Source organism: Trichechus manatus, unplaced genomic scaffold, assembly GCF_000243295.1.
Source record: "Trichechus manatus latirostris isolate Lorelei unplaced genomic scaffold, TriManLat1.0 scaffold00141, whole genome shotgun sequence".
Classification (NCBI taxonomy): domain Eukaryota; kingdom Metazoa; phylum Chordata; class Mammalia; order Sirenia; family Trichechidae; genus Trichechus; species Trichechus manatus.
Window position 1 is genome coordinate 3,718,177 of NW_004444077.1, and position 14,578 is coordinate 3,732,754.

Consider the following 14,578-nt stretch of genomic DNA (forward strand, 5'->3'; position numbering starts at 1 on the left):
GTGTCTTGTATGCCTAACTCCTGAATTCTAGCACTATCCAGTACAACTCAAGGACATTAATGAAAGCTATTTATTATATTTAAAAAAGGTTAAGATACAAAAAAAAAAGGTCGAGAAGGGAGAGGGTTGACATGTTGTGGGACTGTTAACCAATGTCATAAAACAATATGTATACTACTGTTTCATGAGAAACTATTTGTTCTGTAAGCCTTCACCTGAAGTACAATTAAAAAAAAAAAAATGAAAAAAGAAAATTTAAAAAAAAAGGGTTAAGATAATCCTTTACCTTTTAATAATGGTCAATGTTTATATTTTATAGCAGATAAGACTTCAGCTTGGACTTTGGTTTATGATGTACAGTTAAAGACAGTAGTTGTTTTACCATACATGTATCTGACTCAAATTCAGTATCGAATCTTTGCCTTTTATTTCTAAGTGAAGTTAGCCTATTTATCATCCAAATAGCTTTGTAGCTTGAATTGCTATAGCTGGAGTGTGCTTTCTTTCCCTGAGCCCTGGTAGCAGTGGTAACGTCTTTAAAATTAATAGATTTCACACATCCAAAACCACAGAATAAATTATATTCGAAGATACGTTTATTTTGTTATCTATTTACATATCCTCTTTTACTTCAAATTACTTTGTACATTTCTAAATTTGGCAATTGAAACCTTGAGGTTTTGTTTTTATCTCCCATACTTTAAATCAAGGGACAGCAAACTTCTTCTGTATAGAGCCAGATAGCAAATATTTTCAACTCTGCAACTACTCAACTCAATCACACACAATGCAAATGAATGGGCATGCCAGGATTTGGCTGGCGAGCCGTGGTTGAAACCACTGTTTTAAATCGTTACACCGCTTCATATATACCCATCCAAGTTGCAATGAGTTGAATTGTCAACTTAAAGCCATATTACTTTAAGCATTTTGATTTTTCTTTCTACCTTACCTTCACAAAGTTTACTGTTGAATAGTAAACCCATGGAATACAATTTGGGTCAGAGGGCCCAGGGCCTGATCTTTTAGGGATAGTCCATTGGTAAATTCTTATTTCTCCTGAAACAAATGAGAGGAAATAGAAAGAAATTACTAGTGTTACCTCTGTTCCAGATGATTTACCCGGAAAAGTACAAGCTGGTCTTTACATATTCTGGTCAATGTTTATTGCTGACAAGAGTTACCCATTCATTAGCAATATCCCTATTAAACACACATCCTGATTTTATACAGCTTCAAAATGGCGGATTTTTTCATTTCACACTTCACCTTTCCCTCTGTTGTTGTCAGGTGTGGTTGAGCGGATTCCCACTCATAGCAAGTGCGTGTGACAGAGTAGAACCAGCCCATAGGGGTTTCTAGGCTGTAATCTTTACAGGAGCAGATGGCCAGGTCTTTCTCCCATGGTCTGCTGTTTTCTATGATCAACTGACATGTATTCAGGAAATGAGGCCTTATTTTATTTATTTCTCACTGTTTTCTTCTCAAATTTCATTTCTCCCTCTGCAGAGCTGTCCCTGAGCACACAGGTTTTAATCACCATGTCTCTCAACCTTGGCTTCTTACTGGAACACTGGGGGAGCTTTGTAAACCCTCACTGTTCAGGCCTTGCCCTCGGCCAATTAAATCAGTGTATTTGAGGTCTGGGGCCCAGGCATCAGTATTGTTTTAAAGCTTCTTAAGTGATTCTAATGTACAGGCAAGTGAGATCCAGCTAGAATCAGAGAAGATTAAAGAGACCTAGCTCCAGATTTCAGCCCTAAAACCCATTGCTGTCAATTCGATTCCAACTCCTAACAACCCTATAGGACAGAGTAGAACTGCCCCATAGGGTTTCCAAGGAGTGGCTGATGGATTCGAACTGTCAACCTTTTGGTTAGCAGCCGAGCACTTAACCACCTCGCCACCAGGGCTCCAGTCTCAGCTCTACTACTTCCTAATTATCTAGCATTTGACTTTTAGTTTCTTAACATGTAAAGTGGGTTAAGTCATCCTAAGATTAAATGAAATTGAAGTACCTAGGATAGTGTCTTACATAAAAAGCAGTTAATAAAAGTTATCATATATACTAATAACAAATGTATGGGCTTCCCCATGGGCAAATGCCATATCTATGCATCCCCCGTGGCTGACACACAGCCTTGCACAGAGGAGACATTAACATATCCACCACAAATTAGCGAGCTAGCCACACTGTGAAAGTCCCAAATAAAAACCACACATAAATAATTACCTCACTTTAAACTACCTGTGTCCCTTTCCCACCCCCAGCAGGACAAACAACCTACTGCTGAATACGTGAGACACAGAGCAAAGCAAAAGTAATGCTTATATGGAACTTTTCTCCATTTTTGTTACTACATCTATTTCCATTAACTTTCATTAAAGCCCCTATGTTTTGTTAATCGAAAGATAAACAGCTGTTATTTACCTGCTCAAATGCAAGAGTCTACAGGGGTAAGTTTTCTCTTCCCCCTTTTCTTTTTAATAACAGCTTTATTGAGATATAATTCACATATCACACAATGCACCCATTTAAAGTGTACAATTCAGTGGTTTTTAGTATTTTCAGATATGTGCAACCATCACCACAGTCATATTTAGAATATTTTCATCAACTCAAGAAGAAATTCCGTATCCTTTAGCTATAACCCTTCCATTTCCCAGTCCCTCCCTGTCACGCACTCCAGTGGCATCACTAGCGGGGTGCAGAGTGCACCCCCTGACACTGGTAGAGGGGGTAACACCAAAATGACCCCAGGGTCCCCGGATGGGGCGTGAGGGCCTGTGCTACTGGGGGAAGGGCCACCAAGGCAGTAGCGTCTCTAGGGTTGGTGTCACCCATCACCCAGTGAGGTAACTCATCATCATCCCCATCACCTACCAGTCACTAGGCTTGGTGTCACCCAGTGTGGCAATTCGTCACCATCACCCCAGTGGTGGCGGTCACAGTGCCGGCAGCCAGGCTGTGGTGCTTGCCATTGGCCAATGGGAGAGGGGAAGGGCTGCTGGGAGACGCAGGGGGCAGGGCTGGGAGGGGTACACCCTGGAGCTAGGCTTGGCCTTGCGTGGGGGTGGGGCAAGGCCGGGCTGCTCCACCCACCAGGGGTGTTTGCCAGCTGGCCCTCTCACCCCCAGATGGGGAGGGTGTGACACCATGAGTTACTGCTCTGGGTGACACCAGCCCTAGTGACTAATGCACCTCTAAAACTAAAAACGAAACCCATTGCTGTCGGACTCCTAGGGACCCTACAGGACAGAGTAGAACTGCCCTATAGGGTTTCCAAGGAGCAGCTGGTGGATTTGAACTGCGACCTTTTGGTTAGCAGCTGTAGCTCTTAACTACTATACCACCAGGGCTCCATACCTAAGCAACTACAAATCTATTACTTGTCTCTGCAGATTTTCCTACTCTGGACATTTTATATAAATGGTACAGGAGTAGTGTTTTTGAGGTTGGGCAATACATTGTATACCTCAGCAGTAAATACAACTCTGAATGTAAAGAAGATACTCAATAAATGTTTGTTGAGTGATTTAATATAAAAAAGAAGACAACTGATAGGGGACAACTGTGTCTCGAGTTTGCTCTCCCTATATATGCCCAGATAAACTTTCTTTCTCCCACTTGCTTGGACTTCCTGTCCAAAGTTAGTTTCTTGCTCCTACCCCCAACCTCTGGTCGTTTCCAAACCTTGCAGCCTTGTCAAGGATCCCTGGGTTCTGGAAAGAAAAAAATGCTTCTTAGCCACATTCTAGTCCATTTGAATTCTTCCCCTCCTACACAACCCTCCAATCAAGGGCTCTCAGAAGGCCAGCCAACACTGAGGGGCTGTGTCCCTTGCCAATCCTCACCATCAGGGCACAGCAGCCTGTGACTGGGGTCACCCCAGCTTTCCCCCAGCCCTACTAGAGCCCCCACCAATGCCTGATGGTGCTACCAATCTTCCTCCTCTGGAGTTGCTTTCCAGCCATCACAGATGATTAACTTTATTTAATGGCTTTTTCTCTTTTTTGACCTAGTTTTTAAAAATCATTTTCTTCTTCAACAAAGCAAGACACAGCCATTATAGAAAATCTAGAAAGTATGAAAAATGTGAAGTACAAAAGAGTATCACCCTAAATGCCACCCAAAATATCACCCCAAAGATAAAACCAGTATTAACATTTTGGCTTATTTCTCTTCTAGCTTTTTTTCTATACTTGTATTTTGTTTAATTTGATACCATAAGTCTTTCCCATATCATGAACCCTTCTTATACATCATTTAATGGTGGAGTAATATTCCATTGTAAAGATATTCCAAAATTGACTTAACTATTTCTCTACAGACGGTCATTTGCATGTTCCTGAGAGTTTTCTTGAAACAGTATAGGCTTCTGATATAGAGGCGAAGGGTGGTGGGAGAAGTTAGAAAAGTGTTCAATGAAGATTTTCCTTCCCCTGAACCCACCCTTGTGCAGGTACCTTGCTAACTTTTTCTAGTGACGCATTAGACTGTTTTCCTCTCTTCCTTTTATGCGTCTTTAAATTTTATGGGCTTATATGACCTTTACTGTAATTACTACAGTAGTAACTATAATAATGTTATTTTACACATAAGAGATAAAATGAAATATAACTCCCTTGTAATTATACCTACAATTGCTATCAGTTTCATAACTGGAGGCCACAGTGGTTCTTGACATTTATCACAGCCACACTCAACCATGCAAATGTTATGAATGTTTTAAACTTCTTGAGAGGAATGTGTAGTTAAGAGCTCAGGCTCTGGAGTCAAACGAACTTGGGTTCCACCATAACTAAAGTATGCTCTAACATGTTGTTATTTGCTGTTGGGTCAGCTCTGACTCATGGTGACTCCATGTACAACAGAATGAAACTTTGCCCCGTCCTGCACCATCTTCATGATGGTTGGTGTGTTTGAGTCCACTGTTGCAGCCACTGTGTATTTTGAGTGCCTTCCAACTTAGGGGGCTCATCTTCCAGTATTATATCGAATAATATTGTTGTGATACATAGGATTTCCATTGGTTAATTTTTGGAAGTAGATCGCCAAGACTTTCTTCCTAGTCTGTCTTAGTCTGGAAGCTCCACTGAAACCTGTTCATTACGGATGATTCTGCTGGTATTTTAAATACCACTGACAGAGCTTCCAGCATCACAACAACACGCAAGCCACCACAGTACGACAAACTGACCTAGTGAGTTTGGGTGGTGGATGACCTAGTAAGAAGTAAGTTATTTACCCCTCTCTGCCCTAATGTAGTCATCATTACCATATTTCATCAATTATAGGATGTACATTTTTTTACATTTCAATATATCTGAAATCAGAATGCATCTTTCTATCAGTGTCATAACAAGATTTAATTGGCAGCATGTTTTTCTTTTTTTTAATATCAGACAAAATAATGGCATGTATTTATAATCAATATATACATACATATGTATGTGTATATGTATGTGTGTACATATACATATATAGAGAGAGAGAGAATCAAAAGGTCCCTGGATGGCATAAGCAATTTTCACTCAAGCACTAGCCTAAAGGTTGACAGTTCAAACCCACCCAGCAGCTCTGTGGAAGAAAGGCCTGGCAATCTGCTTCTGTAAAGATTACAGCCAAGAAAACCCTATGGAGCAGTTCTACTCTTTAACACATGGGATCACTACGAGTCAGAATCAACTCGATAACGGGTTATTATCATCAATGGTGTCAGATTTGATTAAATACGTTAGTGTCTTCCTCACTGGGTGGTTGTTTAAGGATAAACGAGATTTCTTTTTTTAAATGTAAAGCACAGCACCTGGCACAAGGTTAACACTCAGTATATGTTAGCTATTATTATGTCTCACTACCGTTTGAGGTCCCTAACAGAGCCTTTGAAATGCCATAAGCACTTGGCCATTGGATGAATGATCATGTCATATTGGGAATGACTAGGTGACAGCATTGACATTAAGATAAACTCTCCAAGGCAGGCATCTCAGAGATCAGGAAAAAGTCGAGTCTGGTGTCCTCATCAGGATAGAGCAGGCCTCTGATTTATCTTACCTGGCTTTGTGATGGGCACTTGGAGTCGCTTCCCACTATCTACCTCCTCCACGCCTTGGGCTGAGATGGAGTAGGGTCGCGTGGCTTTGTTATTAAATACGATCAGGATGGAGTCACCCACCTCTGCATGAATCATTGGGCCTAGAGGCAAAACACAGGTCCGTGTACATTATCATCGCTCTTCTCAAACATTATGTAATTTAAATGTATTTGGCAAAATAAAATAAAAAGGTTAGCTTCTTCTTCAGTGAACTTTCTTTAGAGGGCCATACTGTGTAGCATTTAATGTCATGTAGTGTTTGGCAGCTAGACCACCTGGCTCAAATCCTGCCTCTTTCACTTATGAGGGGGTCCTTGGGAAGTCACATAACCTACCTGAGTCTCAATTTCCTCATCTGTAAAACGGGTTTAGTAGTAGTACCTTTCTCATAGGATTATGTTAAGGAATAAATAATATACGTACAGTGCTTAATTCAGGGCATTGAAACACAGTAAGTCTTCAATAAATGCTTAAATTTTTTGCCACTGCAGAAAAAAAATCTCCTGGCAAAGCCATATCCACTGATGAGGCGACTTTCAGTTGTAATCCTCCTGTGTGTAACCTTTGGTAAGTATGAAATGGCTCATCTTGTAAATGGATATAATAATAATGAGGACCCCATGAAATACTGTATATGAAAGGGATTTGAAAGAGTGAAATAAAAACATTTCTGTGTTGGTTTCTGGTTAATACAATGATTTCACTGCGTGTCTAACATTGTTTCTCAATATTTGGACACCTGGAGGAGGCATGTGCTCCTCAGTGGCTTCTCACGTGTGCACGTTTCTGTTAGAAGCAACCAGGCTGCATGCGCCCCATGGGCAGGAGTGGGTCTGTGCCCGAGCGACTGTGGGATTCCACACGCCCCACATTGACAGAGCTTCAAACTCACGGTGGTCTTCACTGGGTACCACTAACAGTAAGGAGGGTGAAGACTCTCATTTTGGAAGCACATCAACAGACCTAAGCCCTACATTTCTCTCATAGGCATTTGTTGCATTCTACGGTCATTCCAGTTGCCATCAGGTCAACCTGACTCATGGTAACCCCACATGTGTCAGAGTAGAACTTCTCCATAGGGTTTTCAATGGCCGATTTTTTGGAAATAGAATGCCAGGCCTGTCTTCATAGGTGCTTCTGGTTGGGTTCGAACCACCAACTTTTCAGCTAGTAGTCGAGTGCTTAACTGTGCCCTGAGTCGGAATGGAATCCACAGCAACTAACAACAACATAATCTTTGGAGGAAGATATTTAGCATGAATCAGGAAGTTTTGGAAAAGCACTCATTTTTGAAATGATAAAGCGAGAAAAGAAGATTCTATTCATGTTTTTAACAGTAAATTTGGTACAGTTACAGACAGATGAGTGAGTATGCAGATATTAAAATGATTATCTGGATATTCACTACCACTTAAACTGCTCATGCCTCGCTGTTCTGGTAAGAGTAAACGTCTTCTCATTTACAGGATGATAGTTTGTGGGGAACAGTAATGAACCAAACTGTGCCTGCATTGTGCCCTTAGAACAACTTCACAAGCCCAGGCCTCTCCCTGAGCTGCTGAAAATGAGTGGATAGGCCTCACACTTCCTGGGGTCTAGAGCTGTTGGGCTTGCCTCCAATGAAGTCATTCCATCTGTGTCATTTTACTGAGCAGGCCCAAACCAGGGCTCTTCTGGCAGCAGCTCAGCCAATCAGCACGATGGGCTCCTTCTCTTCAGCGCTGACACTCTTTCTCTCTCATGGCTCCAATGAATTAATATTCCCAGCGGGGCTAACTCATTTGGTGAGACAAACAAGCTCACGTGCCAATGTTAATAGGCAGTGGAGATTTGGGGAAGGGTGGATGGGGCATTGAATAATTTATCAAGATAAGAGTCAGCTGCCTTATTTTCATATTAAAAAGCACTGTGTACAGTCAAACTATTTATATGTTACTTTGTGCATTTAAAAGTGGGAAATAGTTTCAGAAAGTCATCCAGATTAGCCCTATGCCTTAAGATATATCTATATAATGGTCTGATACCTCCCAGGTGAAGAAAAGGGGGGAAGAAAAACAGGAAGAGGTTATCTGGTCTCCAGGTCAGGCATCTCAGGGCATCAGACAGCCCAGAGGCTGTATGTAGACAGGCCCAGTAGGTTCTGAGAAGGCCATGAGTCAGGGCCTCCAGAACTGAAGCCAGGCCTTTGGCCCTTGGCATCCCTGTTGTGTAAGGCATTTCTCCTTCATAATTATCTTTATAGCATGTTGTTAAGGCACGGTGCATGGGTCATCCAAGACCTTGAAGAAGTTATGCAAACACTCTGCCTGCTGTTCTGAGGCATCGAAATGTTTCAAATTGAAACTTCCTGGCTCAGCTGAGACATGCAGGGATGAGCTATTGAATGCTGGGAAATGACCTTCAGAATAACAGATAACCAGTTAGACTGCTCTGATGATATCTATTCCTGTCTGTACACAATTTGGTAGTCTTATTATGACTCTTATTTGGTATGAAGAGTCCCTCAGTGGTGCAAATGGTTAATGTGTTCAACTGCTAACGAAAAGGTTGGAGGTTCGAGTCCACCCAGAAGCACCTTGGAAGAAAGCCCTGGCGATCTACTTCCAAAAAATCAGCCATTAAAAATCCTATGGAGTGCAGTTCTGCTCTGACACACATGGGGTCACCATGAGTTAGAATTCACCTGTTGGCAACCTGTGTTTAGTAAGAGCTGAACACACAGCATGCTCCCTCGTAATGAAGAGCAGAAGGATGTCACACTGGGATGAATGCAGCTGGCTACTTGGTTGCTCCCACCCCTTCTCAGGCCTAAGGCTAACAAGACGTGTGTAAAGGTATGCACACGGTTGCAGTCTGTGCCGTACCCAGGAGTTCTAAGTGCTCCTCTCTCGGTGGCCGGGCTTTGATCTCCACAAATTCTCCATTGGTGTACTCTCTGTAAACCACCTTCTTGTACTGAGAGCCAATCCAGTTTTCAGTGTGGTTCATAAATATATCTCCGTGTCTGCAAATTGGAAGCATAAGAAATTAAAATTGTTAGAAGGTGGAAAAGCCTTGAGCATGCTGAATAACTTGGGGGTACTTCAGAGCTCTTTCATTTTTCAGAGCTTCCCAAACCTGGCTGTGATCAAGATCTCGCTGGGGAGCTGAACTTTTTGCACCAGTTTCTTTGGGAGTGGGGTCAGGAGTCTGCATTTTAAAGCTTCTCGGGGGGATTCTGAAGTGGACAGCCCAGCATGGGTCCAGGATCCACCCTTACGAATCCCTGCTCTAAAACCCCTGCTGGGTGCTGAAGGGAGCTGGCCTTAGTTATAGACTCTAAAGGGCCCTGTGAGGTTGCACTTCTCTTCTTGGGCCTAACTAACCTCACAAACATGCACACACATGCACACACACACACACACACACACACACACACACACACCCTTTACCACCCCGAAGTCCTCCAGATTTCATGTGTATCTTTCTGTACCTTGTTACCCTTTCCAGTTTGAAAGAGCTCAAGAAAGCCTGTGAGTTGTGTATTGTGCATATGCCTCTGTACAAATAAGTATAGATACATGAACATGTATGTTTAATCTATCTCCACGTCTCATCAATTTTATCTCCTAAATATAGTGTCTTACATCTTCCATTTCCCTCCATTAAACTGCCTGCCGTCTAATCTCAGCCACCTACATCACTTACCTGTATTACCTGGAATTGTTCCTAACCATCTGTCTTTCCACCTGTACTCCTCCACTCCATCTATACTCCTCCCTTCTATCTTTTCTCCACACTGCAGGCAGAGGGATCCTAAATTATACATTCAACCAGCTTGGTGCTTATAGAAAACCCTTTCATGGCTCTCCACAGTCAAACTCCTCACTTTGGCTTGCAAGTCCCTTCATTATCTGTCTCTGCTGACTTCCCTACTCCCATTTCTCATCACTGGTCCCCACACACTGTACACTCAGGTCATTGTAAACTTTTGCTCTCTTGAATACTATGTGCTCTCCCTCACCTTCGGGCCTTCACACATGCTGTTCTCTCTGCCCAGAACACTCTTCCCTCCTCTTCAACTGGCCCACTCTTCCTGTCTCAGCTTAAAGACTACTTCCTCCGGGAGGCCTTCCCTGACCACCTGCCTCTCCCCACCCTTGCCCCAGACATAGCTGTATGCTACTTCTGCTGCCCTGTACATCCCCTGTCACAGTGCTCACCAGAGTCAATATGCTTGTTCTAATACCTTCCCCATGGACCACTTTGCACAATGTCTAGCACATAGTAGGTATTAAATATTTTTAAATGTGCATACGCCTTCTACCCTAGCCTGTATGCTTTCCAAGGGAAGACAGTTTTTCATCTGCTTTTATCTTCCAGGAATACTAGTAACAGAGACCCTGAAGCCATGCTCTACAGTCGTCCAGTTTTCCTCCTCTGCTGAACAGGGTGATGAAAATGCATCTACCATATAGGGCTGTTGTGAGAATTAAATGAGTAATTTCTGCAAAGCCCTGTGTTAGCCACATATTAGCACTCTATAAGCCCTTGCTTTATATCATCTCCCTAGGATGCCACGTGATGCTGGGCACAAGCTGATTGAATGGGTCAAGTGTGTTGTGAGGGTCATAACAGATTAAAAAACAAAACAAAACCCTGCTGCTGTTGAGTTGATTCTAACTCATGGCAGCCCCATGTGCTACAGAGTATAATTGCACTCCATAGAGTTTTCTTCGCTATAATCTTTAGGGAAGCAGATGGTCAGGCCTTTCTTCCACCGTGCTGCAAATCATTTGCACCACTCCAGGGCAAGGATAAGATAAGGGTTGTAGAAACCCTAGCAAAATGCAGCAGGTGCTCAGCAGATGGTGGTTATTATCATGAATCCAGGACAGTTAAATCATAGGAACATCAGTCCACAAGTTCAGGAGTACGAGGAATACAACTGTATTTTTCTACAGCGACTTAATTTTTGTTTTCGAATTCCATCCCATTGTACAAACTCCTGCCTGGCCCTGTGTGGACGGACCTATGTGTTGCCTTTGAGATCCTGAGGCTTCCTCATCTGTTCTTAGGAAGACTTAGAGAAGATTTCTGGGTCCCAAGGATGGGGCAGAGGGTCCGTACTGACCAGGACAATAATGTTACAGGGATAACCTGTATTGAGAGGTGGCTTGAAAACCAGATGCATCCCCATGCCATGGCCTTGGGGAGAGGGCAGAGGCATAGCAGTGGGGGTACAGAGCAGGCATTTATCCTCGGGGCTCCTATATACAGAGGTTCTGCAAATGTGTCATGGGGAGAATTGGAATTTCAATTCTGCACTGTTTTATCTATAGAATGTGTTGTACTTTGCACATGTGAACATGCCCTTGTTTCACACTTTTTATTTATTTTCGGGCAATATTCAGAGTGATAAGGGGCAGATTGAGACTGCAGCACATTCCATGCCCCACCCCCTTCCTCTTCTGGCACCATCTACCTCTCTATGTCACCAGGAGAAAGAGTCCCAGAAGACTGAAGCTAGAGTTTCCTGCCAGCCCAGAGGGATGAGGCCTAAAACAAAAATTAAACTGAGTTTCAAGAAAATAATTAAGGCTATGTTTCTTACACACTAGTATCCTTGGCCTAATACTGTACATATCACAACATTATTATGCAATTATTTCTTCAGTTATAACTTTTTCATTTTTAAATGAAATACTCATTTTAGAAAAGGCCAAATTAGTATCAATTTTCCACGGTACTCATTTTATTGGCAGCAAGCAATAGTTTTGCAGGAAAGGGGTGTCTGGTTTAACAAATGGCTTAGTGAGTAATTGAATGAATTTTAAATTCTCCTGTCCTGGGAGTCTCTGGGTGATGCAAATGTTTAATGCACTCGGTTGCTAACCAAAAAGATAGCATTCGAGTTCACCCAGAGGCGCCTCAGAAGAAAGTCCTGGCTATGTACTTCTGAAAAAAATCAGCCGTTGAAAATCCTATGGAGCATAGCTGTACTCTGATACACCTGGGGTCGCCATGAGTCAGAATTGACTTGACGGCAAGTGGTGGTGGTGTTGGAGGCAAATCTTTTCACACTGAAAAGTAAGGTTCTTTTTTTTTTGTTTGTTTATCCATAAGGTGGCACTGTTATACTCTCTTTTCAGAGTGTGAACTCAAACCATAGGCCAAGCAAGAAATGAAAACAAGAATGTTAGTATTAGGAACATTTGCAGGCAGAAGAGTTGGTGTGTGGCCTAGCCATAGAGGATTAGTATAAGGTGGGAATAGGGGCCTAGCAGGGAAGTACAGGGAGGGGAAGGCTGGGAAAGGAGGGAGTAACAAAGAACAAAGAAGAACCTGGGGCAGGAGTGCAATGTGGTATTAGTGTGGTAAAAAGCACGGGTTTGTTGTCCAAAAGATCAACGTTTAATTACAGCTCTGCCACTGACTAGCTGAACAACTTTAACTCTCTGAGTTTTCTCATCTGCATATCAGGACAATAATACTGAGCAGTGAATTGTTGTGACTGGGGGTATTAACCTCTGGGGAGAAGGTCTATAGGTCTGTGTCTGACAGATGCCTCTATTCCCTTCTTCCTCCTCGTTTAACTTTGCCCCAACCTGGGGACCTTGGTTGCCCAGGAGTCTCAGGCTTGGGGCAGGTAGGGGACCAATGCCCACAAATGTGCTCGTGACTTGAACACTGCACTGATTCTATTTGCACATAGTACTGGCTGACAGCACTTTCAAGGAAGAGTCAATCTTGCACATTTTCTGGGTACAGGGCCTAGTAGAGAGAGTTGCTTTTCCTAACCCAACTTGGGGGTCTCTCCCAAGGCAATGGCATCCTACCCTCCTACCCATCATTGGTTGTCCCTCCCACCAATCTGGATAAGGCCAGTACCTCATCCTCAGTTCCCCTTCCTCAAGGTCCTCAGTCTCCAGTAGCCCATCCTCTCACCCTGGATCTGTACATAATCCTTACCTCCCTCTGGAGCCTTTTGTCTCCCAGTCCCACACTCACTGTGAGATCCACCTTTCTCCTAAACCTTTTCACGCTATGCGCTCACTCAAAGGCACATTCATCAGACAGCCACGCAATACAATCAGCCACTGCTGGAGAAAGTATCCAGGCCTGCAAGGGAATGCCCTAAAAACGGCTTCTGACTCCCCTTCTGGGATGGAGACGGACAGCGTTCCTAATTTTTAGTGCTAATAAGTAGAAATCTGTCTGCCAGAATTGTGCAGACTGCACCAGGGCATTTTGAGGTTTCCACGTTTGACAAACGCCTACAGAGCAAGTACAATCCCACCCAAGAGCCTTGGCGGCTTCGCCTGTGGTACCTTTCCCATTTTGCTTCCGAGCGCTGCTTTTCGAACTCCCAGTTTTTGTTAGGGGCATAATCCCATTCTACCTCCTCGGCGGCGATGTAAAAGGTTCTTATCACCCCGTGCAGCTGCTCAGGAGGGTCCTTGTTGCCACAGCTAGTGACTTCATAGATCTGATTCATGCCTCTCATGAAGTGGTGCATGGTGGAACAAAACACCCTGAAAATGCCTGAAAGAGAAACGGCCTGGCTTTGTGCGGGGTTCAATGTTTTTTGGGTTATTTTTGGCAAACCTATATGTTTCATTCCAAAATAAATAAGGAGTAAGGTCGATTTTTTTTAAATAATAATTTTATAGTATTTTTTAACCAGACCCCAAAGGGAATAAATTACTTTGAGTATTTTTACTTCTGAAAAAATAAAATACAATATGAAATTCATTTGCAATGGAAAAATAAATCTCAGAATGTCACTAACAAAAAATGACTTCTCTCACAAAAGGGCATATACTGTATGATCCTACTTGCATGAAACAGGCAAATGTATAGAGACCAAAGGAGCCCTGGTGGCGCAGTGGTTGAGCACTCGGCTGCTAACCAAAAGGTCTGTGGTTTGAACCCACTAGCTGTTCCATGGGAGAAAGATGTGACAGTCTGCTTCTGTAAAGATTTACAGCCTTGGAAATCCCATGGGGCAGTCTTCCTCTGTCCTACAGGGTCGCTATGAGTCAGAATCAACTTGATGACAACGAGTATAGGAGACCAAAGCTTATTGGTGGTTACCAGGGATGAGAAGGAGGGGCAAAGTGAGGAGTCTTTGCTTAAGGGGCACTGAGATTCTGTTAATGGTGGTGGAATAGTTTGGAAAAAGATAATGGTAATGGTTACACAACATGATGAATGTAATCAGTGTCACTGAATTATAAATGCAAAAATTGAATTGGCAAATGTTTTGTTATATGTATTTTTACCACTATATATGTATATATATACTGGGTTGGAATGGACTCGATGGCCACGGGTTTTTTGTTGTTTTTTTTTTGTTTTATGTATCTATATACAATTGTATTTATAGGGGTATACATACATAGTGGCATACATATATATATATAGTGCTATACATATATACAGTGCTATACATATATATAGTGGTATACATATACACATATATATACATACACACATAT

At 42.6% G+C, this 14,578-nt stretch overlaps 1 protein-coding gene across 1 annotated transcript in view; it reads right to left on the reverse strand.

The window, feature by feature from the left end:
* Positions 1-14,578, reverse strand: part of HEPHL1 (hephaestin like 1) — an 86,722-nt gene that overhangs the window by 7,004 nt on the left and 65,140 nt on the right. Inside the window, 4 exon segments of the mRNA XM_004385568.1 lie at positions 953-1,059; positions 6,059-6,199; positions 8,963-9,102; positions 13,409-13,622. Coding sequence (XP_004385625.1) covers positions 953-1,059; positions 6,059-6,199; positions 8,963-9,102; positions 13,409-13,622 — 602 coding nt within the window.